The following is a 26,786-nucleotide window of genomic DNA, read 5'->3' as shown; positions in this document are numbered from 1 at the left end:
TTTCCATTTTTTGTTCAGATAGAGAGGGAGGGAGAGAGGGAGAGAGAGAAACATCGATGTGAAAGGGACACATCGAGTGGTTGCCACCCGCACGACCAACCAGGACCGGGGACAAACTGCAACCGAGGTACGTGCCCTTAGCGGGAACCGAACCCGGGTCTCTCCGGACCGCAGGCCCACGCTCTAACCGCTGAGCCAAACTGGCCAGGGCGTGCCGGCCTTTGTTTTTAATCCAACTTGACCCTCTCATCCGACTCTAGTGAAGTGCTCCCATCTACACCCTCCCTCTTGATTTCCACCTGGAGTCCTCACCTCTTTCAGTGTGGCCTCTCCTCCCACTGAAAGGTGAGAGAAACAAACATTTGTGCCACGTGGTCCCTCTGCTGAGTCAGGCTGCTCCCCCTTCCCTTGGTGAAGAGAAGAGGGGAGAGAAAGCTGAGTTTCAGAATGTAAACCTTTCCTTTTTCTCTCCCCCATTCCTGTATTTACAGTCCATGTTTTGCCCTCTGTTGGTTAGTTTAGTTCCATTCCTTTATCCCAACAATGTATGATTAGGAAATGTTTTCTGGGTTCAGAAATGATCTGCCTTCCCACGTCCTTCCCCACACAGCCCTTTCAGAAATTTAAATCTCTCTCTTCTGTGAATATTCACTAAAATAAAAACAGAATTAGGAAGAAGAACAAAAACTGGAAACCTACCTTGGTTTCCCCGTACTTTATATGGAAATGATTATAACTGTCATTGTTCTTTTCTAAGTTGGTGGATGTCAAACTCAATAAATTTTAAAAATATATAAATGAGTTGGTAAAAACACAACTGCCTGTCTGAAGAGAGGGCTAGGAAAAAAAATAAAAAAGACACTTAGGTGTGATGATAGCAGGTGGTCTGGTAAATACTGAGACCTCAGACATTGTGTGGCTTTTATGAAGTCCCTTGGATGGCACTCACCGGGTCTTGATTCCTAGGGAGGAAAGGAAGCTCTGTGTGGGTTCTTTAATTTACTCAGTTTTTGTTTCCTTTATTTAGGAAGTCGAAACACTGACCTCGTTTCAGAACATCCACAGCCCTGCAGGATCACCACCCCAGGGTTCAGGCCCTGAATGTGTATGCCCAAAGTAATGGGGTGGTGAGCTGTGTCACCAGGAGGAAGCCTTGTGCTATTTTTAAATTGATGCAACACACTGAAACATATCATACACATATCACACCAATGACACACACGCTGCATTGTAATCTAGCATGTGTCATACATACATTCTCTCTCACTCACACATACTCGCTCTTCTTGTCCGGCTTCAGAAAAGGAAGGCAGCCAGGAAGCCGAGCCCAATGATTTGAGTTCAAAAGGCTGTTAAAGTTTAAAAACCAAGTGTCCCTCCAGTTCTTAGCCTGGCTTTGAGACATGTGGGAGCGCTTCAAAGCCGCAGTGCCCCTCTTTTAGAGCTCAAGCTTGCAGTTGGTCCCCAAATGTTTACCAGCATGAAGATGCCTAACTTACAGGAAGTGGGAAATGGGTGTGGGGGGTGAGGGTGGGTGGGTGGGTAGGGAGTGGGGAGAAGAGGTGGGGGGGTGTTCTCTTGATGTGGTTAGTCTGTCATTGACCTTGTTTGGTTATAGCAGGAGTTGAATTAGAAAATGAAAACACGTTTCATCTTGGGCACATTTCATCCCATCTTTTACTTTCTTTAGGAAAAAATGATCTTTTTTTTCCCCTCAAGTGAAGTCCGATCTCCAGATTTGGTACTCAATCTCCTTTCATTGTACACTGGTCTTCTACAGTCTTCTGGCCCCTACATTGCAATTTCCACCCACCCATGTACTGGGCCGGGGCCAGTAGCTGAAACTGAGTATAACATGGGCTTGTCAAGCCGTTGTGATGATACCATCAAAGGGAACAGATGGGGGTTTCTGAGAGCCCAGCTATTTGGATCATTCATGATTTGCTACTGTTAAGAACATTCTTAACGAGAGAACTCTGCCTGAGAAATGCTGATTAATAAAGGTAACTGAGGTTTTTTTTTTCTTCTTCTGGTGTTCTAACAGGGAGGGAAATAATATAGTGACAAAAATGCACCAAACTATTACTTGAAAACAAACATCTTGAGATTTAAGATTTCAAACAGTGGCAGCCTTAGATGGCTCTCTCTGCACCGCTGTACCAATGCCAGTCCCGCCTGAATCAGCATTGTCAGTGTGACGCTTGGGCCTTCTAGAACGGTTGAGTGAGGTTCAGAAGGCCACCTCCTTCCGGTCCCCTTTAACATTTTTGTGCTGGACTATACCTAAACATGACCATGTGAACATGCTTTTTCTTACTATGGGACACGCTTCCTTTCCTTTATTCCTTCTTCCCTTTTTGCATTTTTCCTTTTAATTTTATATTATTGCCTATCCTTGACTGCTATCATTGAAATTAAAAAATGGTTTGGTTTGGTGGGAAGCATTTTGCATTATTTTAGACAAGAAGCAAACATGTGAAGACTTTTCTACCCCAGCACTCTGTGTCTCCAAACGTACTTTCCTTAAGCTTCCACTCGGGGCCTTCTCCAGCTCAGCTGGAGCACCTGGAACTAATTTTAGGTTGCCTGGCTAAGCCCCACACTGGTATTTGAAGTTTGCGTCCTCCCTAGACTCAAGCCCATTTCACCACCTCTGAAGGTGAGTGCAGGCTGAGATTAATTAACAGTGAGTTGATTCACTGGCATCTTCCAGTCATTAAAGTAAATATTTGGCTTAAAATAGCCTCTTCCCACCTCAAACATCCAACTTTTTGCCCATTCCCTTACTCCATCATGGTTGACTCACCGGGACTTGCATGGTATATGTGGCCCAAGAACAGAGTTTGATTCTGAAAGGGAAGTGAGATCCTCTGTAACATCTGCAGGCGAGACTGTTTGAGCAGCAGGTCAGCCTTCAGTATGACTACATTGTTTTTCTGTCCATTGTGGCGCTGACTCAGCATCTGTTAAAAAACCCTCTGAAGAAGGCTGGATTTCTCTTGTTTAATTCTCATTTTGGAGCTTTCTGAGAACTCTTAGGACTTGTTCATTCAGTTTTATACATCTGCCAACTAAAAGTCCTGTTTCCTCTTGGTGCTAGCGTCCCCTCTGGCATAGTATGCAATAACAGGTCACCAGGCTGTAAGTGGAGAGTGTGTTACTTATGTCCCCTAGTGGGAATTTAATTGTTCTGTACCACAGAGATTGTGGAAGGAGTTTAGACACAAAAAAACCATTTCCTGGCACATAATCTTTGCCCTCCCCCCCACCCCACCCCCACCAAAATTCTAGAAAAGCATCCTGAAAAAGAGAAAAGAAGTTTTAAAGATAAACAGACATGTTTTTATGATTGAGTTGGGATTTTGTTTTGCTTGGTTTTGTTTCTTCCTGTAAACAAATACTCAGATGTCCACTTCATTGTATGACTAAGTCGGTATTATTATGTTGAGACAGGGTGTGTGTACGTGGGGGGTGTGTGTGTGTGTCGAGATGTGGGTGTGTATGCACATGTGTATTTAAAATGTTAGAAAAGACATTGCAGCCTAAGGTGGAAAGAGAGATGGTTTTAAAAACAACCACCTATATGAGGCAAGCAGGAAAAGTGGGAGACTTGTGTCAGCGATCTAAACAGTCATTGTAAAGGGGTGCCTGCTGTAAATGGACCCTATGCATCATTGTTGCTCTGAATTAGAGGATTCCTTGCTGAAGGCACAAGACCATTGAAGGAAGTAAAGCATCTGGTTTGTTTTGTAATGAGAAGCAGGAATGCAAGGTCTACGCTCTTAATAATAAACAAACAGGACATTGTATGCCATCATCACAGGATGTCCTTCCTTCAACAAAGGACTGACTGGGGCTGGAGGAAAAGCCGGCCAGGGCTCAAAACGACAGGGCTCCGAATGAGCCCCACTAATTACTGCCTCTGTCTGCCCTCCACTTGGAGTGACCAGTTCAACATTCCCCTTAACTGGGAAACGATTAATGCACTACACTGCTTACACACTTCTCGAAAGTCTGGCTGTGGGTTTTGGGGGGAGAGAAAAGGCAAAGAAACATTAATCTGTAGGATGATAACTTTTTCCTATTTCCCTATTTACTAAATAGTTGAAAAGGGGAAGTTAGTTCTGCCAAATATGAAAGCATTTTAGTTAGCAGGAGAAATGGAAGCTGACAGGTTTGGTGGAGAGTGTGTGTGTGTGTGTGTGTGTGTGTGTAAAAATGTATTTCAGAGGTAATAGCTTGAGGACTAGACGGTTACATTTTATTACATTAGATGAAAAAATAATTTCACTTGCTCTTTTCAAGTAAGTTTCGTGTAATCTGTAACTGTGGGTTTGAGTCGAGGAGCTAACAGATTTGGAGGTAATTTTTAGGTTCTCCTTCATTTAAGGATTGTGCGCCCCTCAAAAAAGCCGCAGCAGGAAGGAGGGCGGTCTGGAGTGTTTAGAATACAATACAGCCCGAGTAAACGTTGAGGTTAAGAACCTTCAAAGGGAAGAAGGAAGATTCCAAGTGAATGTTGAAATTCACAAGCGAACAGAGGAAGCTGTTGGAAGCTCGGAAACTGGGGAAAGCACTGGGCTGGGCTAGGCTGCGCTGGTGCAGGTGAGCCACGCCCCCATTTCGGGCGCTGGTGTTGAGTCAATCAGACAAATGGGAAATCTGCAGCTGGGAGGGGAGAGCAGCCGCCGCGCTGGTTAACACAGACTGAAAGTGCTGCCGTGACACTCGGCCCTCCAGTGCTGCGCAGAGGCAGAGCAGCGCGCAGCACCTGTCCGCCGCCGAGAGCAGGGACGCGGGCGCCGGCGCGGCCGCGGATCGGGAGGGAACCGCCGCGGTGCGCGTCCGTCCCCAGCCCGCGAGGGGACGCGGAAGAAATGTGGACTGTGTAGAGATGAGCGACACTTATCTCCGATGTTGGATTTTTGCTTGGAAAAACTTGTGGGTACGACCTTGGTAAGGAACTTGATCTTTGTAAATCTGAAATTGATCTGAAAACTTTTTTTTTTTTTTTTTGGCTAACGTAGTCTTAGTAGAAACCAGAAAGGCTTCTGCTTTAAGGCACTTAGAACTGTCAAACATTTATAAGACTTTTTCCTTATGAATCATTAACCCTTTCAGTTCTAGGCGTAATTGTCAATTCACTTGAAATTTCAGTAGTGGCTTCTGCCCAACCCCGTCAAACAAAGTAACTATTCCGGGTTGGCTTCATTTTTAAATTTTGTTTTATTTTAACATTTGGCATCAGGACTGTACATGTTGCAACCAAATAAAAATAAGCAAGAGTGTTTCAATCGTAACAGAGGGAAAGACAACTTCGCATCTGCCTTTTTTTAAAGCATCGTTTTTAAGGAGATAGAATGTGGAAGCCACCCCGAAGGACTTATCCAGTGTTATGTGTACATGCTAAGGAGGACGCGCTCTTACATGGAAATGATGCGCATGTACCTACTTTTTATCAAATATGTGTATATAGGAAAACATCGGAGAAGCCGTTTACCTTTTTTCTCTCTCTCTTTGGAAAACACTATCTGCGGGCGAAGAGAGGCTTGCGGGAATCTCCTTATCCATTTACAAGTGGAAGCAGAGCGAGTCCTCTGAGTCTTCTCTCTTCGTTATAACTTTAGTTACAGTAAACTGTAGCACATCAGTGACTTCTGGGAATTTGTACACTTTCAGATTTAAATGGAAAGTGCTATTTGTAGCTGAGGGCTCCTGAAGGAATTCTCTCCCGGGAATTCTATTGAACAGTTTTATGTTTTGTTTTTGCTTTTTCAATTCGGCGTGGGATGTCCACACGTCTAAATCCACTGTGGGGCGTTCTCCCCCCTCACCCATTTTTCCTGTGGTCCAAACAATTTCTGAAAAGCTGCACCTCGGTGATGCTGGCAGGATGCAGTCCTTTCCAGACTTGAGAGGATGAAAGAGCACGCAGCAGAGGGGGGGGGCGGTTGTTTTGAAAGTTGTTTTGCATTGGGAGCTGGTGGGAAAGTTCAGTCTTCCCCATTTGGAAAAGGCAGGCTGGGTTCCGCTCCTGCACCACACGCGCTTTCCATTTTTAGCTTCATTCACAGGCAGACAGAGCTCCTTCCTCTTCCTCTCCTTGTTTGTGACACTTTTCTGAGGCAGCTTTTCCACGGCGCTGAGGGTCTGGCAGCCATGACCCCAGGCGTTCTGGGACACAGGACTGAGCGCCCACAACATTTTTCTGCCGTGAGAGGTAAAGCCAGGGATTGTTCAGAGGTGGTTCTTTTTTTAATTTGTTTTCCCCCAATGAAGTTACTACACTCTTTTTTTTTTTTTTTTAATTCGAGTAGCAATCTAAAACCCCCCTTCTTCAAGGCGGTCTTTATACTGCTTTTTGGCTCTTACTCAGCTGTACCAACATTCCGCATCTGCTTAAAGTCCTCAGACTGCTGTGTTAGTCATAGCCTCTCGGAGGGAGCCACAGGACAATGGGGATTAAAGGCCGTGCCCTTCTCTTCCAGGCTGCCCCAAAGTGTAGCTCCAGCGCTGTGAGGTTTCAAGGGTTGGCAGAGGGGACCGAAGGGACCATGAAAATGGACATGGAGGACGCGGATATGACTCTGTGGACAGAGGCTGAGTTTGAAGAGAAGTGTACATACATTGTGAATGATCACCCCTGGGATTCTGGAGCCGACGGAGGGACTTCGGTTCAGGCAGAGGCCTCCTTACCCAGGAATCTGCTTTTCAAATATGCCTCAAGCAAAGAGGTAAGTCGCTGGTTTATTGCTGAAGAAGACTGGCATCTGATGCCAAATCTCCCTACTTGCCCTTGAGGCCTCCTATATCTGTGAGGATCTCTAAGTACCAGTAAGTAATTGATCACTTACTTCCCTTCTTTCATTGCTTTCTCTTTCCCTAAGTCTGTCCTGGCTCACTTCCTCCAGCCTTCCACTGTTCCATACTAATTAGTAAACAGTTAAACCTTTTCGCAAGTTGACATGTCTTGGCAAAGCTCAACTGCAGCATGGAGTGGACGAAATCGTCAGCGAGCTTGGAGAAAGCTGCTGGCCACTCTGGGCTCACTGGCCTGTGTCTGCCAGGTGTACAGTAGCTTTTGAGGGAGAACACTTTTTCTAAGAAAAAAACTTTGTCATGTTTCTTTTGTCTCCTTTGGGTCATTAGATGGCTTTATTCTTTTTAACGAGCCAGCTTTATTGGCTGGGTTTCTAAAATTATTCTCAAAACCCTGAGGTGTTTATGAACTGAAGTGATGGCATAAACCTAGAAGAGGGTCATGTAAAAGTGTCCTGGGTCCGGATGACTTCAGAGCTCACCACTGTTTATCTGAGGCAGCTCCTTGGCTCTGGCTGGGCTGGCAGGCTGATTCCTTACTGGTCTCTGAAGTGGGTACACGCTTTGTTGTTTCAAAGGGGCCGACAACCCCAACTTGGAATGAGCAAAGGATTTGTGTTTACCCTTTCATATAACGATTATAGCTAGGCGTGATGTTTAGCTGTGAAATAACTTGCAGAACCACCTCTTGTTTTGAGCGTTCTGGCTACCGCAGTTGCTCTCACTAGTCTACTGGGCTGAGTTGAAGTGATCGACAGCTCAACAGACTTCCCACCACCAGCATGACCACAAGCCACTGGCAATTCTATTACTGCCTTCAGAGAGTAGTGAAAAGGGGATCCTTCGCTTTGGAATCCATAATTCAGTATTGGGACTCTTTATTATAGCCACGTCAGATCGCCCTCTTCCTTCTCTAAGGAACAGCATTTGAAGGATCCAGCGAGCCTCTTTGGGAAATAGTTTGTCTCTTTCCTGTTTGTGTCTGAGCTCAGTGTTTTTGGTGAGGGGAAGACACAGCTGTCTGAAATTAAATAGAGCGACTCTGCTTTAAATTTCATCATAAAGCAACTTTTTTTCCCCCTGCTGGGAGAGTGGAGGCAAATTTTATAAAAAGCAAAATTTAAATTGTAGCTGTACATGAACATTACCAAAAACTTAAACCCCAGAGATCAGCCTTGATTATACCCCTTCCTACTGAGAACAGTGTTACTTGCTGTTCTCAGTAGGAAGTCTCTTACTATGTGGCCCCTGGAGTCAATGTAGGACTTGTTAAGGTTTGGCTGTGGCTTTAAGAGGTGCAGTGTGTTTTTCCCCATATTAGATTTGACCAAATGTTGGTCTGTTCCCGGGTTCATTTGTGCTGTATTGTCCTGTCCAGCCCCTTGGAACTGAAATAAATCTCCATTCTGTAGGTCATCTTTGCCTTTTAATTCTACAATGTTCCTATCCTCAGCTCAGTGCTTAGCTTAAGTGTTTCAATTTCCATCATTCGACTTAAAATTATATCTAAATTTAGTAATGCCCTGAGGTAGAGTAGTCCGAGGTTCAGAGAGATAGTCCCTTACCTCAGGCTTGGAGGGAGCCAAGTTCTGACTTCCCTAGCCAGTGCTTTTCTGGATTATGCTTCACTGGCCCCTCTTGGTGTCACTGTGGCTTTATTTATAGTATGAACATACTTCAGACCGATTCTTTATTGAGCTGGTTTAGTTCTTGTTTTCTCCAGACGTGTAACTCCCTATTTCAGTATGTTGAGCACGCCAAAAAGCATGCAGTGCCTACATTCCTAAAGAGGGTCCTTCAAAACTAACCCAAGAAGGGATCAGGGTTCTCTTATTCTATTTTCCCGTATTTTATTGAACTGAAACACTTAACTAAAATAGTACATCTTCTGTTCCTAATCTTAAAAGCAACCAGGAAACCAACTTAAACGTAGTACTCTGGAGCTTATTCTGGAATTTGTACCTGTTTTTCTGTTTCTCCCTTCCTTTTTGAACTTTGGGGAAGGACAGCTCCCTTAAGGTGGTGAAAGAGGACTGTGGAATGGGGCCACTGAGGATGTGACCTGCAAACCAGTTCTCGAACAGAGACCTTGAGGACCGATGAGCTGTTTACATGATCATTATTCACTTAGTCCTTTCAGTCCCACAAGCTGTGGAAACAGGCAAAAAAATAAGCTTTTCTACGTGTAGTTTTTATCTGACTGATTTAACTTGCCCTTCTTTAAATGTTTTCATTTAAGTAGCAGAAGATGTTACATTATGTACTGTTGTGCTGACATACTTGGGGATTTTTTTTTAACAAGACCATTTTTCATTATGAATTTGTGCTATGTGTCAGCACCTTTTTTTTTTTTTTTTTTTTTTGGTTTAAAAACAAAACATACAAACCATATTTCTGATCTTGACCCTCATTTTTAGATTTGGTTTAGAATCATTCTGCACCTTTAATGAGGCTGTTCTTACTTCCTATTTCCAGAACTCAAACCAAATATAGACATAGTATTCAAAACTTTTAAAACTTTTTGAACCGATGCATTATTCTTTTAGGGGGATTTTCCCCTTGTCCTCCTGAAATAATTTTCTGTGACTATTTGAATACAGAAAGATCCATTTAAACCTTTATATTTTAAAAGCAGTAGCCTGTACTGAAATTGCGTTCTAGAAGCGCTGGGGCTCGGAGTCTGACCTTCCAAAGCCATGTGGTGATAAACATCAGACGGATGATGGGGACTCACTCAGTGTCCACTTTGATTGAAGTCCATTATTAACTCAAGCCATCTGTAAAAAGTATCTCCCCATAAGGTGCAATTCCCTTTTCTTCCTGCTGCCTTTTATTTGGGAGACATGTACTGAGTGAGGCATTACCACATTTCCTTGAATACAAAGATAATTAAGGAGGAAACCTTCTCAAAACATCTCCATTCACTCCACCCCTTTTTTAAAAATGGGGTGCATTACAGACTGCAGTCTTGGTCTACAACAGAGTTCTAGTCACCTCATTGCAGATAATCCTTACAATTGTCATCAAATGAGGCATTTTATGGGGAGGAGTGAAGAGCGGGGAGAAATAGCTAGTTATTAAAATGATCTTAATGTAATCTGAGGTGAGGATGCTCACATATCACGTTTAGACCTGAATGCTGTTTCTGATTAAAATCCACCACCGTGTGTGTGTGTGTGTGTGTGTGTGTGTGTATATGTATGTGTACGTACACTCCCTAAAGGAGGAATTACTTTAAAAGAACAACAAAGAAATTACATTCTCCTTGCTATCAGATTTTTATTTCACCCTTCCCCCAATCCATCCTAGGTTGTGAAATCTTCATTTTGTCTAGAAGCCACAGACCTCTCAGTGTTCTGTAACAGAGGCCACTGACAGAGACAGATCTGCTCACGTGGCAGAGGGGTCGGCTCCGCACGTAACCCATGACATTGAAGAGCTTGGGGGGGGGGGGGGGCGCGAGAGGTGTCGAGGCCAGTGTCATCTCACTGATAGGTTTATGGAAGGCACACAGCAGTCTGTCCCCAGCAAACATTCTTTAGGACCCTGGTCAGTTCCAGTGAAGTTTCCTTCCTCAGCTAGGTGAATACATTCTTGGTCTTTTTAGCACTTCTAAATCCAGGCCACACACCAGGTTTCTCTGTGCCTTGTGCGTGCTCCAAGGATGGAATGTTGTTGGCCAGGATTCACATCTGGCTGCATCTTTCCAGGGCCAGAGGGAGACCTATGACCTGGTCTTCCACTTCTCATTTTAAAACAACTCTGGTACCTATTTCCCTTCATAGTTACCTGGCCAAGTGCTGTAATCTTCAAGGTGCGGCTGTTAGGTCCTCTTGGAATTATGTCCTCTTGGAAATCTCAGACATGGATTTGAGATGAAGGTGTATTAGAGTACTGGATTGGTGATGGCTACAGATGGCTCATTAGCTACACAATTCCTTCCCTTGTAAAAATTCTATGGTTTTGTGTCTCTCTGCACCCATATATATATGAGCCTATATGTACCCTACAGCTTTGTGTATAATAGGAAATTAAAATATTAAGGTATTGGCTCATGTGAAAAGATAATGTAATACTGAGGTTCTTTTATTTGTTTGGGGCTTAAGGATTTTCACAGACCTCTCTTCTACTGCAGACCTTCCTCTTGCTAGTTGTTCTGTCTTGCCTGCTGCTGTATTGCTCTTGTAAGGTTACAGATGGGAAGAGTTGCTTCCAGTAGTGCCTTATGGTTTCCCCAGTGATTTGCCCATATTGCTCAAATAGGTGTTGGGTGGCTTATATCTTCCTCAAATTTCTACTTGACTTCTTTTGGCCATAAGAAAATGTGTGTTTTCCTCATGGAACATTGGTAGCTGAAAACCAAGGGCCCATGATGAAAAGAATAGCAATTCGGAAGAAAAACCCTGACCTCAATGTAATGCCACTTGTTGGTAATCAAGCTCTGACTCCTAAGACACTGTCTGCCAGAGACTATAATTTAAAACCAAGTTGATAAACCAGTTGAGTACCTTTCTTAAAATTACTGCTTTAAAGTGGATATGTTGAAAATATCAACTGCTAATTATTGGCTCACCAACAAATGACATTATTTGTTTTTCCTGTTTGTCATTTTAATATTATGGAATAACCACTCAGACATGAATGCCAAATGATTTGCATGCCATAGAAGTCAATTCCATGAATTTCTGCAATTAGGTTCAATGATGTATCATAAACGTTGAGCCTTTGAATCAGTAAGTCCTCTTAAGCTGTAGTATATATTTTTATCTCAAGACTGTTCTGAGGTACTCCTGTCCCCAGTAGTTGTACTGCCAACAAATGCCAATAATGACAACCTGTTATTGAAAGGGCAGATAGATGTAAATGAGTGCAGAGGAAGAGGATAAAATGAACATCTGCTTTTTTCACCTGTCTGCCAGAAATTCATAAAGGACCAAAAATAACGCTCTAGCTCACCAACTTTGTTTCAACTTGTGTTAGGTGTAAAAAAAAAAAATTTTCTGTCTTTCCAGTCTGGGTATGTTCCACTGGCTTGTATCTTGAATAATAAAAACTATTAAAAATAATAACTGAGTAAATAAATAAAAATAAATTTAAAAAATGATTGGCTGATAAGAAATGTAAGAAAGACTGGGTTGTCCCTACCTTAATAGGGTACCTATTCTAGACACATTTAAACGGAGGTTTGAATTCTTGATGCAATTGAATGAAATGTCAGTGTATATTGTCACCAAAATCTTAGATTCCACTGTGAACATTTATTGGTTTACATATTTGGGCCTTCACTTCAGGTACACAATTACACAGGAACCACTAGGGATAATAAAAACCTACCCTCTTGGTCCATTTCAGTATGGTATTTAGTAACTAATCTGTAGGCTCTTTTGGATGAGAATAAAATAAAAATGAGTGAGTGTATAAAACCAAAACAAACTTGCAACTGCAAAATGTTGTAAAGGACTACTTATACAGAGGAGTTTTTTAAATAGTGATGAATTTCTTCCTGATTGCGGTTGGTGATTTTTTTTTTTCACCCTCCCCCTGAAAGAAATTTACGATCAAGGAGGAACTGGCATAGTTAACATGTTTCTTTAGTAAGGCCCTGCAAAGACAGAATGTGCGATCATCCAGTCTGAGAAGGTCATTTCCTCAGATCTTAGAACCCACAGCTCTCAGAACCCACAACTCTCCTCAGTATAAATTTCATTTCAAAGGAAGACTTTTGACCACTGTTGAGTAGAAAATGCTAGAGAAGAACAAAAGTTTCTTGAAAGATCTTTCTTCTAATAAAGAGAGCTTATAAGCTATGAAAAAACAAACACCCTCATCTGGGTTCAAAAAATTTAATGTGTTTGGTCTCTGGTTCCTTAGGCTTTGTGGAACAACCAAAGGACATTATTTTGGTTTCTGAGGTTAAAACTATTTTATTCCCCTCAAGCACACTGTGTTTATGGTTTGAGGGAGAAGGAGAAATAGGAAACTAGGAGCAGGCTAAACTGGTCTAACCTTGACTATCTAATTCTGCAGTATCTGATTCTCATCCTAAAACAGAATGGTTACCCTCTCTGTTCTTCTAGCATAAGAAGTAATAAAAATAAAGGACCTTCAGTCACTGGAGAATAATCCTCTAGACTATTTTAATGCTTGTTTGAGTATTTGTTTATGATCTGAGAGTTTAAAAATGGTCTTCCCTTAAGGTGAAGCTCATTGTTAATTACATAGGCGCCATATCATAATTTCGTCATTGTTGGTTGCATTACCACTTGACAAATCAAATCGCTTAAAGAAAACGATTGGTTAATATTTTACAGTCCAAGTAATTGTTTCATATGTTTTACCTCCTTTAGATTATTGGAGTGGTCAGTAAAGAATACATACCAAAGGGAACACGGTTTGGACCTCTAATAGGAGAGATCTACACCAATGATACAGTTCCCAAGAACGCCAACAGAAAATATTTTTGGCGGGTGAGTATGGAAAGTTTTTCCAGATTCATTAAGGAAAAAAAGTAGAGCTAGAATTGCTGGGTCACTTCCTTTTTCAACTAGTACTGGGCCTCGCCACAAGTGTTCAGGGTCCCCATGGACATAGCGAATTGTAAGCAAGTGTGATGAAACTGGCTAAATGTTTGACCCTGGAAACACAACCTTTAGGTGGTTAGGGATGGAGATAGGGACTGGATGTGAATCTTAATTTTTGCGATTCATCGAGCTTTGTGATGAAAGGAAACTGTTAACTTGCTTCAAGGGTAGGCTCATTTGCATTTCTCTGCAAGGAAATAGTAATGAGTCACCAAGCCTTAGATTTCACCTCTTCTTGATTTCTTGCTGAGTTAACTTTAATTGAAATTGAATGGAAGAATAATCATAAACGAATTACCTAGAAAAAAGTGCCATTCAGAAAGGCTAAGTAGAAGGTAGCACTAGGGGAATAGGGATATGGATCTCAGGACTAGTCCTGTATAAATTCGTCTGCACCATAAAACCATCGAATTTGGCAGTATGTACATTATTATTACATCCATAGCATCGGGAAAATGCTTACAGTCATGCAAGATGATAAACATTCTTATAACATCCAGTCAAAAAGTCTGGCCAATACAATTTCCTTTGGAATCTCAGGGTTAGAAAGGACCTCACCTAATTAGTGAACTAATTAGATGAGTAAAAGACCCTGAATTAAGAGTGAACAGAGAAAAAATCAGACTGCTTTTTGTCTTCCCATAGCTCTCTCTGGGATATTTAGTTTCCTTGTTTATAAAGTAAAAATGCTCTGGCCAGTGTGGCTCAGTGGTTAGAATGTCGGCCTGCACACCTAAGGGTCATTGGTTCAATTCCCAGTCAGGGGCATGTACCTGAGTTGCAGAAGGGTACATGCAGGAGGCAACTAATAGATGTCTCTCTCAATCTCTCTCTGTTCCTCCCTTATCCCTCGTTCCCTTCTACTCTCTCAAAAAAAAAAAAAAAAAAAAAAAAATCAATGGATTGAAAAAAACAAACAAAAACTCAGCCAGTGTGGTTCTGTGGATTGAGCATTGGCCCATGGACTGAGAGGTCCCAGTTCAATTCCGGGTCTGGGCACATGCCCAGGTTGTGGGCTTGATCTCCAGTAGGGGGCGTACAGAAGGCAATCAAGTGATGTTTCTCTCACATTGATATTTCTCTCTCACCCTTTCTCTCTCTCTAAAAAAAATCAATAAAAACACATTTAAAAATCAATGGAAAAAAATATTCTCATGTGAGAATTAATAAAAAATGAAGGAGAAAAATAAAGATATGCTTTCACAATTTAAAAGTCATTTTTTATACATACTATCATAAAAAGCACACAACTATTGGGGAATCATTATTTTCAGAACCAGCTGCATAGTAACAACAAAAATTGATTATACTTACTTTGGTCAGTATTTACCTAGAATGTTTGTACCTTTTGGACAAGTATCTTGATAAAAGCTATATTTGGCAATCATTCAGAAGCTGTTCCTAAGAAACAAGATTTTTTTTTAAAGCCAAGAAGTTTTGTGTTTTTAGAAATATATTATTCTATTCTCCAAGCAAAAGAGGACTCTGAAAATTGTGTGCTCATAATTTTTTAAGTAACTTTCTCATGCTTAAAATATGTGACTTATAATGGGCAAAATGTGAGTGTATTTTTTTCCTTACTGCCAATAAAATCTTGTCAGAAGTGAGCTGTAGAGGTGTGTAATTCTGTAGTCGCAGGTTTGAATTTAGACAATCTAGCATAAGTCTCATTAATGTCTGGTCATTTTGACAAAGGCAAATACCTAAGAACCTCCTGTCTCTGTCCCAATTCCCTGGTTCATTAGAGATTCACTGTAAGTAACTAAAATGCTGTCCTTGGGACGACTTTTTGAATAAGTCTTTAACATGCAAAGGATATTGTAGGAGATAACTTCCCACATGTTGTTCAAAGCATCCTGATTTTGCTGGCAGGAATATGAACATCTGTTTGAGGAAAGAAAAAGTTCCATGCAAATTGCACAGTCAAAGAAGAGAAGGGATGTTCAAGTTGAGAAACCAGTGACATTTCTTGTAACTGTACTATGAGTCAGCACGTTTTTAATCTTCTTGATAATGTATGGAAATGGAGTGAGGTGATAGGGAGCAGTGTTCATCTGACATATACATTGTTTTATTTTCGTGTGTGTGTGACTTCATGGCATCACTATTTCTGTTTTTAAATGATACAGTAAATTGTAGACTGTGGAAGGCTGACTGGAATCAGCACACCCGTAGCTTTAGAAAGCAGTTTCCGCCCAACGAAGAGAGCAAGAGCGATGGAACCCCATGTTCCTGGAAGTTTGCACATCAGAGTAAACAAACTTGAAAACCCCTCTTGATAGCAGAATTCACCCAGCCTTGTTCCATTTTCTCTTAACAAAACACACCGCAAAAGCTCTCACAAGCTGCTTTGATGAAGCCACATGTATTTCCCCCTTCACAATTTACAGGAAGTTACTCTTAAAAGAAAGTGATTCTGGTGTTTACTGCCCGTGTTAAAGGGACAGAGTTCCTTTTCGTCTCTGATAACGTTTGAGCGAAATGTAGAATCAATTCGTAGACTCACATAGTATGTTGACTAAGAACAAAGCAATAACCTGCTCTTCGGTGAGAGCAGAATCTCTGCCACGAGCTGTGCCCCGCTCCTTGGAGACTACGAGTTGCAGATTACCAGGTATCGATCGTCTATGTGTAAGGAAATGTCTTAGGTCTGAAGAGGAGGTGGTGCCTGTTCAATAGAGGGAGAGAGAGGGAGACTTTCTGTGGAAGGGGAAGGGGTTTATGAAGCAGTTTCAGTGAGAATATACATTTTAGTTTTTCCTGTTCTTACCTCTCTGCCTTTTTCCCGAGTGGCCTGGGTGCGTCTGTTAACCAGAAGTAGTATGACTATAAGGCAGACTTTGAATTCTTCATTCTGCGTTGCCTTAAAAGAACGACATGGTGTCTTCCTGTTCTTTTTCCAAAAACACATGCCTATGGCTCTGTGAGTGGTGTTTCAGCCAACCTCCTCACAGATAAGAGGGTTCCCTCTCCCCTCCTCTGGCAAGGCTGAACATGTTTATCAAGAGGAAAAGTGACTCTTCAGTCGACTGTCAGGTTCTGGCTTCTGTCCCGGTGTTCACTTTGTTATGGCAGGTGAAGTTCACCTTTGCCCCACCCAGTGCTTCCACAAAAAGGCAAGGTTCCAAGTATTCATATGAACAAGTGTTACTTCTGGACTCAGGCTTGGGGGTGGAGGATGTTTGCATAGTTTAAGCCTTGGGCGGGGGTGTAGGAAATGGCAAGTACAGAGGCCATAGAAAAAGTGGAGACTCAGTTTGACGTATTCAGTCGGCTTGGTCTTCTACCCTGTGACTCAAAGCATTAAAAGTCAGCACAATCAGAACTCAGGCTCGCATCACCCATTTGCCATCTGCTGCTGTAGCAAAAGTAGGACTCTGGTGGTTTCATTCTTCTGAGGCAGCTTCTTAAATGAAATTTTGTGTTTCATTCTGTTATTTTCCCCCACGTGTGCAAAGACGGTAAAACCGAGATGGAAAAGGTAACTGACAAAGTGTGCCTTGCCTATTTCCGCCCTTGTTTCTGCTGATTCAAGACTATTCAAACCGATCTGATTCTTTTTCTAGCCAGGCACTAGGGGACCAGAAATCAGACACGTGCCTGCTGTGTTGATTCTTAGAGGTGCTGGGACTGACTCTTCAACCCATCTGTCTTCTCTCTTGGACAGATCTACTCCAGAGGGGAGCTTCTCCACTTCATCGATGGCTTTAATGAGGAGAAAAGCAACTGGATGCGCTACGTGAATCCGGCGCACTATGCCCGGGAGCAGAACCTGGCTGCGTGTCAGAACGGGATGAACATCTACTTCTATACCATTAAACCCATTCCTGCCAACCAGGAGCTTCTTGTGTGGTACTGTCGGGACTTTTCAGAAAGACTTCACTACCCTTATCCTGGAGAGCTGACAATGATGAATCTCAGTAAGTGGATTACAGAACAAAAAAATTTTAAATGCCAGTCATGTCAGTTCTGCCCCTATGAGCTAATAACACGTTGTTTAATTATATGGCTTCATCTGTTGGGCCAAGTAGGTGGCTTAAATGAGGCACTGAGAGAGGGGGAAACTTTTTCGTGCCTGTTTCCTATTATAAAACTTGATCATTTAAAAAAATATTAGGAGCTACTTTGAGTATTTAATTCAGAAAGTCACAAGAAGAAAGGGATGTTCCAGTTCTAATCTATCCAAAAGGGGGCAGGTAGGAGTAAACTAGAGATTAGTCCTAAGGTGCTAAGTTTGCAAGGTGAAGCACAGCCCACGCCTGCCCTGGTTTGTGGTCATTTGTTGGTATTGAAATCGTGTCGAGATGCACATTTGGTTTTTAAGTTATGGTTCGATGTGGAACATATGAGATTGATTCCAGAAAAACTCATAGCTATAATTTTTCAAATATTGTCCTAATCAATAACAAGATTTTATATCTTAGCTTCCTTCCTTCATCTGATCGCCTGATCAGTATTATAGTATCCACCTATCACTTTATCTTAAATTCTCAATTTCTTAGATTCATAACCTTTAATGTTTTTATTTGGTGAAAGTTGCTGTCCTTACCTCTCTGCAAAGGGCTAGTTCATTTTAGTCATTCTCAGGTGACCTCTGTGAATGATTTAAGAATTACCATAACATCCCAACCTCTTGTAACCATGTTGTGTGTTCTGTTACACTGCTAAGTAATAAAGCCATTTTTTTAATTAAATATTTTTAAGTAAAGCTTTAAATCTTCTGGTTTAAAAGTTTTAGCATCTGAATGCTGACATTTTTGTAACTCTTGGCTTTGACATCATTTCAAACTTAATGGGGAGTTGTAAGAATCGTACAAATACCCTTTACCCAGATTCATCAATCATTGATATGTTTTCCCATATGCTTTCTCTGAAAGCTAAATTGTTTTCGTTCACACTTTCATCTTTGAGATTTTTGTAATAATGTTAATAGTAATGTAAATTAGAATTTTGACTACAACTCTAGGACCCATGAATAAAATAATAATTTATGCTAGTCAGGTATAATCCAACGCGATAGCTATTTAGTGCTCATCCCAGAGTTACTTGACTTGATCTCCCTGTGATCTCCTCCTATGATCTCAAGACTATTTATAGTTTTCTGAAAAAACAGTGACTATGAAAGATTGAAGATTTCTTCTACAGGATCTCCTTTCAGATATGTATTTGCGGTCCACATACACACATGAGAATGAACACACACATGTGCACCACTGAGCTTCATGAAGAAGTCTTAGAATGTTTGGAAATACACTGGCTTCAACATGAGTATGATAGAGATAATCAGGTCCTGGCCAAAGGTGGCTATTCTTGTCCCTCATTTCTTCTCACTGTTTCAAAGAATCTCTGTCATGTCCCCGGGTTCAGGCATCCCAGGAGCCATTCAGCTATTTCACCATCTGTGTGTGCCGGGCCAGTGTTCAGGGCCTGGTGGTAAGGGACAACTTATATTCCATAGGGCATCTCATGGGGAGGTAGGCAGCTGCTTCCTAACTTTCTTAGCATAGCAAGTCACTTCCTCTTGGGGGGTCTTCTTACAGTCCTTGAGCTTAATCATTCATGGATTCAGAGAAAGACTTTGATTTTTTTTTTTTTAAACAGTAACTCCATTTGATGTGATGCATCCCAGTGACCTTGCACCAACCACCCCAAAAAAAGCTTTTATGCGTACTTTCCTCACTCTCTGCCTGTCAAAGAAAGGTTTGCAGGGTCTTGCATTTGTATCCCCCAATGAAAAGCTTTGCACAGTATTTTAATATTCAAGGGCTTATCCTTTGTGTTCAGGAGCAGCATTCTTGTATTCTGTGAAATGACACCTTTCTTCTCTCACATATTCCTCTTTGTTTAGGGAGAACTTTTTTCCTAAATGGTGATTTAACACTCCCAAGTACCTCTTCTTGGCCAGTATTCGTATTAAAGAACGAGAGTTGACAATATCAGTCACATTGGGCCAGGACTCCTACTGCGATTGTGAAACCAGTTGTCTCAGGTGTGGTGACTGATGACTGAGACTCTGATCAGGAAAATTTCCACTATTTCATCAGGCCTAATAGGTAGACTGTCTGCAAGTGAGTTGTGTTGGGTTTCCACACCTCACGCACAATGTAGGACTGCGCCGGAACCCCGTGCGGGCTGTCCGTGGCCGTGACGGTCCAATTGGCAGAGTTGAGAAGAGATTTGAAGCAAACTGAAGCGAAGAAAAAAATTTCCAGAAATCACGAATTGGCGTTTTCAAAAACATTTTTTAAAAAAGGAATCGGGACTAGTCTAACTCCTACCCCTCCCAAGGTTTTTTTTTTTTTCTCTCTCTCTCTTTTGGTATTTTTTTCTATCTATCTTACTAATCCATCTAGAAAACAGTTGACCAAGTTATAGACTTCTAAATATTAATCTGCTTTCTCAGTTTCAGTTGAAAACAGACTTTGTTTTGCCTACTGCAGAACTTCTAGGTTCTTTCTTGTAGGCTTGGGGTTCTTATTATAGATCGAAAATGTGAGTCGGCATAATTAAGCCATTCAGTGCCTGCAGAAGCAGTTCACTCTTGAAATGACTCTGTCCGCCTACAGCCATGTAAGATTTAAGAACAAAAACAGATCTTGATTTTCCTTTTCACGTTAACTCGAGCTGCTGCTGAGTGGGAGTCAGAAATGACACCAGCTTCCCTGATTACTCAGCGGCTGAAGGATGGGTTTTCAAAATGTATCTTCATGGGGATGGCATGGTTTCCACCTCGAACATCTCGGGAGGGCGGACACTTCCCTCCGGATATTGTTTTGGAATAAGATGGACGTTTGTTTGTCCAAAGGCATAAGGATAGCAGACATTTATTGTGGATTTACTATATGCCGGACACTGTGCTAAGTGTTTTGCACAGAAAATGATGAATTCCAGCTTCCTTGTGTGTTGGCCCAGTCGTTAGCTTTGTTTCGGTTCAATAGACGAATTATTGCGGTGCTTAGTGAGAACACCTAACTAAATAGGAGGAACAAGGCTATGGATGGACTTGAGCGTTTTGCTTTCAGCTTTAAGTCGTTGAGTATTAGAATTAAGGGAGTACTGAAGCCACTAAAAAAAAAAAAAACCAAAAAACTAAGAGACTTACATGTGATTTGCCACGTAAAAATGGCAGAAAGTTATGATGGTGAAGTGTCTGCATTTTCATTTTGTTAGGATGACAGTTTTTGTGAACGCGCACCTCTGGATCGTGCTTGGTCGACATCTGACATTCCTTCCTGTGGCTCTGAGATAGATGGCTTTGCCTATCAGCTTTCCAACTTTGCTGTCTCTCTTCCTTTACCATTTCAGCTTTAAAAAACAAAAGTGACAATTTGAACTTCCTGCCTGCTGGGCCTCACTGAAAGACTGATATTGGCCTGATAAAGGGGTATTTATTTTGGTTTAGTGGCTTCAGAAATCCCTCTCCCTCAACAAGCTCTCCATCACTGCCCCCATCAGCATCTTCCCTGATAGTGTCTCGGCTGTGTTTATTCTGGGGCTGCTGGCTCACCCGGGAGTAACTGATAACAGCTCGCAGCAGATAACATTCTCTGAAGGGCTCTCAAACTGGAACCGAATCCCTCTGGCCTGTCAACCTAGAATGGATTTGAAGAGTTCAGAATCTGGAGTTCCACAGAGTTCATTTCTAGACCTATCGGATATCAAGCCTGGAGTTCCTTCTCAGTTCAGTGAAACAGGGACATTTTTTAAGACGCGTGATACTTTTACAGAGGTTTCAGCCGCATCCCCAAGAGCTCCTAAGGGCCTCTGGTGGCTGATGCCTTCAGCCTGGTCCTGCGCGAGGGCAGGTGTTCAGTTAGAGTGAGTGCCCTCCGGTGACCTGAGCTCCAGCTAAGCAGCATCTGTTTTACTTTTGGTTTCCGAGGAAGGCTGAGCATGGAATTTTTGGTTTCCCTGCTCTGGCTGGTGTTTTCCTGAAGGCGTCCTTTGTTCTGTGTGTGGGGAGGGGCAGGGCTGGTGATGCCCTGGAGAGACTGGAAATGTCCTCATCGCTGCTGTTCCTAAAGAGTGTGTTGACCAAGTAGGCATCTGCCGTCTTTTGGAATAAATTCCTTCATCCTAGCTGCCTGTTTGCTTTGGTGCTCTAAGTAATTGGACTGGCTCGGCGGAGCCTGTTGTGGTTTGGCAAAGGTGGCTGTGTCGTGCGGCGGATTCCAGGGACGGCCCTGCTGCTCAGACCAGACAGGCCCTGGTGGAACCCTTGCGAGTCAGCACATCGAGGGCGAGGGCGGCACCGCGCTTGCAATCCATCGGGCATAGGCGGTGCGAACAGGGTCTTAGCGGATTTGTATTAAACAAGAACGAAGGTGAAAAATGATGACTGCTTATCACTCGACATGGGTCGTGCTGATTGCCTGAGAAAGACGTTTGTTCCCCTGACACCCCCCACCCAGGTATTGTCCACCCCGTTGGGATGGAAGCGCCCCTGTTCTAGCCTGAGCAGCACTTTCCCGGCACCGGCTCGGTTCGCTGGTGGAAAGAGCCGACCCAGCGGCCTGCGCTCGGCCCATCCGGCCTGTCGGGGACTCCGGGCCGGGCCGGGCAGGGGGCGTTGAGAAACCAGGTGTCGCGCTTGTGGGCAGCTGGCGCTCAGGTTTTCTCAGGGAGGGAACCACGTGGGCAGTTTCGCTGCGGTTCTCTGCACCCCTCTGAGTAATCGCCCTTCCTCCCCCCAGCGCAGACACCCAGCCACCCGCGGCAGGGCCCCGAGAAGCCGCTCCCGAAGAGGGAGCACAGCGTGAAGGAAATCCTGCGCATGGACTGCGCCCCCTCCAAAGGCAAGGACTTCCACCGCTCCAGCATTTCACCCCTCGCTTCAGAAAAGGACGCAGACGACTTCAGGAAAAACGGGAGCCCCGAAATGCCTTTCTACCCCCGGGTCGTGTACCCGATCCGGGCCCCGCTGCCCGAAGACTTTCTGAAAGCGTCCCTGGCCTACGGGATGGACAGGCCCACGTACATCACCCCGTCCCCGCTCCCGTCCTCCACGACGCCCAGCCCCTCGGCCAGGAGCAGCCCTGACCGGAGCCTCCACAGCTCCAGCCCTCACAGCAGCCCCGGGAACACCGTGTCGCCCCTGGCCCCCGGCTCGCAGGAGCACCGGGACTCTTACTCCTACTTGAACGCGCCCTACGGCACCGAAGGCCTGGGCCCCTACCCGGGGTACGCGCCCCCACACCACCTCTCCCCAGCCTTCCTCCCCTCCTACAGCGCTCACTACTCCAAGTTCCTCCTGCCCCCCTACGGCATGAACTGCAACGGCCTGAGCACCGTGGGCAGCATCAACGGCGTGAACAACTTCGGCCTCTTCCCCAGGTTGTACCCCGTGTACAGCAACCTCCTCGGAGGGGGCAGCCTGCCTCACCCCATGCTCAACCCGGCCGCCCTCCCCGGCTCGCTGCCCTCGGAAGGAGCTCGGCGGCTGCTTCAGCCTGAACACCCCAGAGAGGTGCTGGTCCCAGCGCCCCACAGTGCCTTCTCCCTCACGGGGGCCGCCGCCAGCATGAAGGACAAGGTGTGCAGCCCCACCAGCGGGTCCCCCACTGCAGGCACGGCGGCCTCGGCGGAACACGTGGTGCAGCCCAAAGCTACCTCAGCAGCCATGGCGGCCCCCAGCAGTGACGAGGCCATGAATCTCATCAAAAACAAAAGAAACATGACTGGCTACAAGACACTCCCCTACCCGCTGAAGAAGCAGAATGGCAAGATTAAGTATGAATGCAATGTCTGCTCCAAGACCTTTGGCCAGCTCTCCAACCTGAAGGTAGGCCCCGGGGTGTGTGCTGGTGTCTGTGCCCGTGAGTGTGTCTGTGTCGAGCTCACCTTCTGCAGGGTAGCGATTTCATTTGCAGTAGTGTGGGACCCGGGCCAGGAACAGTCGTTGTAGGTTTGAATTTTGCTTTTGCCACCCCTGGCTGTGCCACCCCTGGCTGTACTTCCAAGTCCTGAGTTTCTTCTGAATAGTAAAAACATGGGGTTTGGGCTGGAAGATCCGTTGAAAGTCCCTGCTAGCCTGTAACTTCTGTTCCTGGAGCTCAAACCAAGTGTTCTGAAAACCTCAGGGCTTTATTTGTTCTGTTTCAGACTTTATCTTGATGCTTTTCTTAAGATCTTGCATCATGTGTGCCTAGGTCCTCGAGCAGGAATGCGTTAGGTCTTCTGGGACCCGAGCGCAGAGCTAACACGTGTGGTTCTTCCCAGGTCCACCTCAGAGTGCACAGTGGAGAACGGCCTTTCAAATGTCAGACTTGCAACAAAGGCTTTACTCAGCTCGCCCACCTGCAGAAACACTACCTGGTACACACGGGAGAAAAGCCACATGAATGCCAGGTGGGCAGTATTTTTGGGGTAGAACTTTTGACCTTTGTAGAAAGTGTCTGGGGAGTTGCCCTCCCCAGGTCATGCCTCCCATAGATTAGCCAACACCACCAGAACTCTGCCTTAGCACGGGCCGGCAGCCCCGTCCCTGCTGTGAGCGGAGATGGCAACACAGGCAGCGTCCTGTGGGTGGAAAATGGTAGGGGAAACAAACACCACCTCGAGTACAGTGTGGCCACATCGCCCTGCTTGCCTAACGCCACACCATAAGTGCCACAGGGAGGCGTCTCCCCTCCCAGGCTGCTGGGCGTGGGTCTGTGGGTCTGTGGGCGGCCCCTCCCACTGGCCACTCTTAATCCTCTGCTCTTCCCTCTCTCCTCCGTGCCCTCTTCCCCACACTGCAGGTTTGCCACAAGCGATTCAGCAGCACCAGCAATCTCAAGACCCACCTGCGACTCCACTCCGGAGAGAAACCTTACCAGTGCAAGGTGTGTCCCGCCAAGTTCACCCAGTTCGTGCACCTGAAACTCCACAAGCGCCTACACACCCGGGAGCGGCCCCACAAGTGTGCCCATTGCCACAAGAGCTACATCCATCTCTGCAGCCTCAAGGTCCACCTGAAGGGGAACTGTCCTGTGGCCCCCACCACGGGGCTGCCTTTGGAGGACCTGACCCGAATCAATGAGGAAATCGAGAAGTTTGACATCAGTGACAATGCCGACCGGCTCGAGGACATGGAGGACATCGATGTGACCTCTGTGGTGGAGAAAGAAATCCTGGCCGTGGTCAGGAAGGAAAGAGAAGAAACTGGCCTGAAAGTGTCTTTGCAAAGAAGCATGGGGAATGGACTCCTCTCAGGGTGTAACCTTTATGAGTCATCAGACCTGTCCCTCATGAAGTTGCCTCCCAGCAACCCACTACCTCTGGGACCTGTCAAGGTCAAACAGGAAACAGTCGAACCAGTGGATCCTTAAGATTTTCAGAAAACAGAGTGTTATGTTTTGTTTAACTTAATGACTTGGCAAGTCAGGGTGCCTGTAGCAAACTACTTGTACATAGACCCGGTTCTGCAAAGCTCTCCTGACGGCAGGTGCCGCTCCCTCACCTGTCTGGAACTACAGAAGGAACTCCAAAGTTGCTGAAATCTCAGGGCGAAAACGCAGCAAAGACAATCTATATACATATTATATATACTTATTTACACCCATATATATATATGTGTGTGTATATATATATATTTGAACCTGTGTATTTTGAATATTGTGTGTGCATATGTTTGCATAGCCTTCCCATTGCTAAGACTATTGCCTAGCCATAATTATTTTTTCAATGATAATTCTTCATAATTTATTATACAATTTACCATTTAAGAAGCAATAATTAAAAACGTTTACAATGACTGGAAAAATTCCTTCTAATTTGAGTATAAAGGTTATATTTTTGTCTTGTGGCCATTCTTTGTAGACAATTTCTGCACATCTGTTTAAGTACCTAAGATTTAGTAAACAAATACATTATACTTCAGTCAACCTCCCTTTACAGTGATGGTTTGAAAGTGAGGTTTTGGTATTGCCAAAGTCAGACAGTTGATGTGTTAATTTGTAGGATCATATCATTTGAACAGCTATGTGTAATGTGGGGGTATGTGTGCAGAATTACCCAGTAATAACTCCAGTAGATAAACAAGAAAGGGAATCTTGTATGTTTCTGTAGCTAGTGCAGTTATTTTTCCCCAGCCACAGATTTACGAGAAAAGTGACAAGGCCCTGCCAACCTGTTTCCCTCTCCAAAAAACCTGTCTCCCTCTCCCACTCCAAAGTCATGTGACCATGCAGGGTTGCCACGTGACTTTTGCATCCCACCTTATTATCTGAAAATGTGAAGAAGACCAATTGCCATGTTTAAAACCACTGCGAAGCGTCCCCAAAGCACAGACGGTTTTATGTGTATGAGGTTTGGGGACTTGAGTCTGGGTGATGTTTTTGTTGTGGATTTTTTTTATGTCAAAAATTGCACAGGCATAGTGCTCTACCAGGGAGGTAGATTGGCTCCGGCCATACTTTAAAACAATCAAACAAAACCAACCACCAATAAGCGGGTATTCTCGTTGTCTTAGGGTAAAGGCGGGTAATGAGCATTCCTGTCCCCAACACATCAATTGTATTCTTTCTGTAAAACTCAGATTTTCCTCAGTATTTGTGTTTTTACACTTTATGGTTAATGTAATTGAAGATGAAAGGGCATTGCAAAGTTGTTCAACAACGATTACCTCATTGATTGTGTCCAGTAGTGCAGGAAATGATGTCTTATCTAGTGATTTGCTACTCAGACAAAACTAAATGTGCTCCAGAAAGATGGACCGATGCCATTCTGTCTCTTACTCTGCCGCCCAAAGATGACATGTCGGCATTCAAGGTGTAGCAAAGAATGATGTATATTTATAAATCTATTTATACCACTATACTGTGTATATATAATATATTTATAACCACTTTTAAATTGTGAGCCAAACCATGTAAAAGAACTTATTTTTCCTAAGGGCAAAACAAAAAAAAAAGAAAGCCTTCTCTGAGACTTTGTTTAGCACTCAGTGACCTCACAATCATACTGATGAGCTTAGCACCCCAACCATTGTAAGAGACCCTCAACCTTGGTGCATGGGAAGGACCACATAGCCAGGGAGAAAGAGAGACGTTGCTCTTTACTATCAAGGACAATCTAAGATGGCTTTATTGCTCCTTTGTCACATTATGGTTATGTGGTCATACCCAAGTCATGGAAATAAAAATTCCATTATTCTTTATTATTGTAATTTTTTTCTCTCTTCCTCTCCCCTCCTAAATAGCTCATGTATCACTCATCAATCTGGTTTTTATATATGCAGCGTTGTGTTCACGGCAACTACTGTCAACCAGCAGAAGAGAACAACACATTCAGGATAAGCCAGGGAAACCCAGAGCCTTACTGACTTGTTCCTATAAGTAGCAAAACTGACCTTTTTTTATGTATTAGTATTGGACAAACACGGTCCTTTATTATAGGTAAACCAAA

The 26,786-nt window shown here is 43.8% G+C and overlaps 1 protein-coding gene across 2 annotated transcripts; it reads left to right on the top strand.

Annotated features, from left to right (window-relative positions):
* The first annotated feature begins 4,868 nt into the window (after positions 1–4,868).
* On the top strand, positions 4,869–26,539 carry PRDM1 (PR/SET domain 1). 2 transcript variants are annotated; one of them, XM_036249207.1, is made up of 7 exons: positions 4,869–4,956; positions 6,489–6,734; positions 13,167–13,286; positions 17,068–17,320; positions 22,094–23,181; positions 23,619–23,747; positions 24,140–26,539. In XM_036249207.1, exons 1-7 carry the CDS (start codon positions 4,915–4,917, stop codon positions 24,707–24,709), a joined length of 2,448 nt encoding a protein of 815 aa, XP_036105100.1. In that variant the 5' UTR covers positions 4,869–4,914; the 3' UTR covers positions 24,710–26,539. The 2 variants fall into 2 exon arrangements, with proteins under 2 accessions (XP_036105100.1, XP_036105101.1); XM_036249208.1 differs by lacking the exons at positions 4,869–4,956; positions 6,489–6,734; positions 13,167–13,286 and adding an exon at positions 15,712–16,014.
* The last annotated feature ends 247 nt before the right edge of the window (positions 26,540–26,786 follow it).

Source organism: Molossus molossus, unplaced genomic scaffold, assembly GCF_014108415.1.
Source record: "Molossus molossus isolate mMolMol1 unplaced genomic scaffold, mMolMol1.p scaffold_m16_p_8, whole genome shotgun sequence".
NCBI lineage: Eukaryota > Metazoa > Chordata > Mammalia > Chiroptera > Molossidae > Molossus > Molossus molossus.
This window is presented reverse-complemented; position numbering and strand designations above follow the sequence as displayed.